We start from the raw sequence: 3907 nt of genomic DNA, 5'->3' as shown, positions 1-3907 counted from the left end.
CGAAGACCTAAATAAATGGAAAAACATTCTGTGTTTCTGAACTGGAAGATTTAATATGATTACAATGATAATACTTCCCAAAGGTTCTACAGAGTGAACATAATGCCTATAAAAATCCTGGTTTGCTTTTTCTGTGTGTGCAGCAACTGATAAACTGATCTTAAAATTCATAAATAAATTCAAGGGATCCAGAATTGCCAAAACCGTATTGAAAAGGAACAAAATTAGAGGACTCACACATTCTGATTTCAAAACTTACTGCAAAGTAGCAGTACTCAAGACAAGTGTGTTACTAGAATAAGGATAGACATTTAGATCATGCAATAGAAATGAGAGTCCACAAATAGATATATATACTTCCAATCAACTGATTTTTTACAAGAGTGCCACAATAATTAGATAGGGAAAAGAATGGTCTTTTCAACAAATTATTCTGAGACCACTGAATATTCACATACAAAAAAACGAAGCTGGGTCATGACTACACACCAAGTTATTTAAAAAATGGATGTTCAATCTTAATATATGATGTAAAACTACATAACTATTAGGAGAAAACAAAAATCTTCATGATCTTGAATTTGGCAACGCATTTGCAGATATAACATCCAAAGGACAAACAGCAAAAGGAAAAAAAAAATTAGATAAATGCGCTTCTTAAAAAAAACAGACTGGGTTTTTACAGTTCATAAAGAGACTGGAGGAAGCCAGGAAGCCGAGACTCTGCTTCCTTCACCCTTCAGACTTGGAAAGAAAATTAACCTTTTGGTCCAACTTTCAGCCAAGCAGCAGCTATGTATATAGGGAGGACAATAGTAAGATATGCTCACCATAGATTAGTCACTCATTCAAAATCAAAAGGGCAACATTTCCCTAAGGGCAAAGTTGAGAAGGGATGGGAAGATGGGTAAAATGAAAATTGAAACTACAGGGAGGAAGTGGGATAACTGTTGTTGCATGGGAGGGATTGTAATCATTGCGATGAAACAAACTTGTATGATTTATTGAATGTGAAACTGATGTTCTTGTCTGTAAATATTCACTTAATTCACAATAAAAAGTTAAAAAAATAATAAAAGTAAAAATATTCATGCTTCAAAGAATACTATCAAGGAAGTGAAAGCACAGTCATGAAAGGGGAGAAACTATTTGCAAATCATTTCAGATAAGGAAGCTGTATGTAGAATATATGAAGAACACTAATGTAAAAGGGTCATAGCAACCCTGTATAGGGTTTCTGAGACTGCAAATCTTTATGCGAGCAGAAAGCCTCATCTTTCTTCCACGGAGCAGATGGTAGATTTGAACTGCGGGTCTTGCTGTTAGCAGCCCACCTTGTAACTCACTAAGTTACCAGAACTCCTTTTTTTTTTTATTTAGGCAGCTTCATTTTTTTCAAAAAATTAATTCGAGGGCACATGTACTTACAAAACCAATACAACAAAATCTGTTCAGAGGGCTTTTTCTCAACACATGACACCCCAGTCCTTCCCATCACATGCCCAAAGTAACTCTCTAGTTCTAATCAGTCACGGATTATACTGAACGGTGATGACAGGCTGTTTGACATTCGTTGCCAGTATCTAAGGCGCTCACTTTTGGGTGAGAAAAAAAGCATTCTGGTCCATCAGTTCCCCAACTCGCTCCTGGAGGACACTCACTAACTCTGATATCACGAAGACGTGTATGTCATTAATGTCTTGGATGATGAACTTCTTCCCAAGGGCATTTGACTCATCCAAGTACAGCAGAAACTGCTTCATGGCTGGGTCACATTCTATAAGCGCTCCTTTAAGGACGTTGACCATCTTTTTTCCTCGGGTCAGAAGGTGCAGAGAACCTCAAGAACGCTCCGCCCACAGCCAGAACTCCTTTTGCAGAATGGTAAGAGTAATAGTATCAGAACCTGCCTATCTTCAAGCATAAAGATGAGCTAGAGTCAAACATACTTCCACTCTTCAACCTTTTAACCAGTTTTGACACCAGCGTTCTTCTAGCTCACTAGTTCTGGTTTCTATCTCTTCAATTCTACTCCTTTGCCCTTTCAGATATTCTTAGTAATCATTTGGATTTCTGTAGATTTTGAATTGTTTCTAATGCTGTATCTATCTTATTTGATTGTTCCTGTAGCACTTTCCTTTATTTTTCTCATCTACATTGTATAGTGTTTTGATACATTTTATAATGATTTTTCTGAATTCCTTCTCAGGCAATTCCAAAGCCTGCCCATCTTCCAGTATGATGTGTAGGTCTACTTCTAGCTCATTTGCCTCAGTAACTTTATCTCGTTTATGGACATGTGCTGATATGGTCATCTGCTTCTGTTTTTTGGGCATATTCAGGAGTTATTTGTGGCCTTAATAGTTAGATGGATGTGTGTTTTGGTATTTTTTTATGCTTTCTGATTGTCTCCAGGCAGATGTGGTCAGGAGATGGGCTTCCCTTTTCACTCTTCTTCCTGAGAGATTTCAAGATGCCACTGTTGGTCGTTGTAATGTAACTCAGGATTTCATTTTCGGCCTGTTTCCTTTTTACTCTGCCTGTCCCACTCCACAATCCCCGTTCAGGCATTTTCCTAGTGGTAAACAGTTCAGGGCCGGCTGTGGCCGTTTTGCACTGCTGTTTGGTTTTAAGCGGACTGTCACTTTAAATTTCGAGAAGAACTGTGTGCATGTGTAGTAGAACCCTCCAGAGGTGGGAGTGGGGTGTCCACTTGCTCAGGCACACCCTGTAGTCATCAGAATGGAGGTGCGCAGACAGTGAGAGACCAATGAACAGATGCAAATAAAAAGAATGTCTACACCTTTATCTCTGCGGTTCTGTCAGGCGTCCGAGTCTGCTCTGATCCTTCCCCTCTTGGTCTTGTCTAAGATGGTGTCTCTTGGAGCAGCTGAGCATCTTGAATTAAAAAGCATGGTTGCTTACTTCTGCTACCAATTCCCCTAGCTGTAAGCCTTCCAACCTTCTAAATATTTTTTTATATGTGGTTCAGAGTTCTGGAACCAACCCCTGAGACTGCTTAGTCTGGTATTCTGTGTTGTTGCTGATGGAGCTCCTCACTGAACTTCTACCTGAACCGCCATCTTGTTTGTTCTCCTCAAGCTGACATCCTTGCTCTTCAACACTTTAAAAGGTCTTGTGCAACAGATTTGCCTAATGCAATACATCATTTTATTTCTTGACTGCTGCTTCCATGAGTTTAATAGTTGATCCAAGTAGAATGAAGTCCTTGACAACTTCAATCTTATCTCCATTGATAAGAATGTTGTTTACTGGACCAGTGGTGAGGATTTTTGTTTTCTTCACATTGAGATGCAATCCATACTGAAGGCTGTGCTCTTTGATGTTCATCAGTAAATGTTTTAAGTCCTCTTCACTTTCAGCAAGCAAGGTTGCATCATCTACATATCACAGGTCTTCCTTCAATCCTGATGCCACATTTTCCTTCATAGAACCCAGCTTCTCGGATTATTTGCTCAACATACAGGTTGGAATAAGTATGGTGAAAGAATACAACCTTGTCACACACGCTTCTTTATTTTAAACCATTCAGTGTTCCCATGTTCTGTTCAAACAACTGTCTCTTAGTCCAGGTACAAATTCCTCATAAGCACAGTTAAGTGTTCCGGAATACTCATACTTCGCAATGTTGTCCATAGCTTGCCATGATCCACACAATCAAAAGCCTTTGTATACACAATAAAGCACAAGTAAATATCTTTCTGACATTCTCTGCTTTCAGCCAGGATCCATCAGACATCAGCAATGATATCCCTCATTTCACAGCCTCTTCTGAATCTGGCTTGAACCTCTGGAAGTTCTCTGTCAATGTATGCTTGCAGCCATTTCTGTATTACCTTTAGTAAAGTTTTACTCGAATGGGATATCAAAGATATTGTCCAATGAT

The 3907-nt window shown here is 39.0% G+C and overlaps 1 protein-coding gene across 1 annotated transcript; it reads right to left on the bottom strand.

Moving 5' to 3' along the window:
• Nucleotides 1-1592: 1592 nt before the first annotated feature.
• On the bottom strand, nucleotides 1593-1808 carry LOC102841962 (general transcription factor IIH subunit 5-like). The gene has a single exon (XM_006861313.1). It carries the CDS (start codon nucleotides 1806-1808, stop codon nucleotides 1593-1595), a length of 216 nt encoding a protein of 71 aa, XP_006861375.1.
• Between the last annotated feature and the right edge of the window lie 2099 nt (nucleotides 1809-3907).

Source organism: Chrysochloris asiatica, unplaced genomic scaffold, assembly GCF_000296735.1.
Source record: "Chrysochloris asiatica unplaced genomic scaffold, ChrAsi1.0 scaffold00042, whole genome shotgun sequence".
Taxonomy (NCBI): domain Eukaryota; kingdom Metazoa; phylum Chordata; class Mammalia; order Afrosoricida; family Chrysochloridae; genus Chrysochloris; species Chrysochloris asiatica.
The sequence above is the reverse complement of the archived record's forward strand: the minus strand, read 5'-3'. Positions and strand labels throughout refer to the sequence as shown.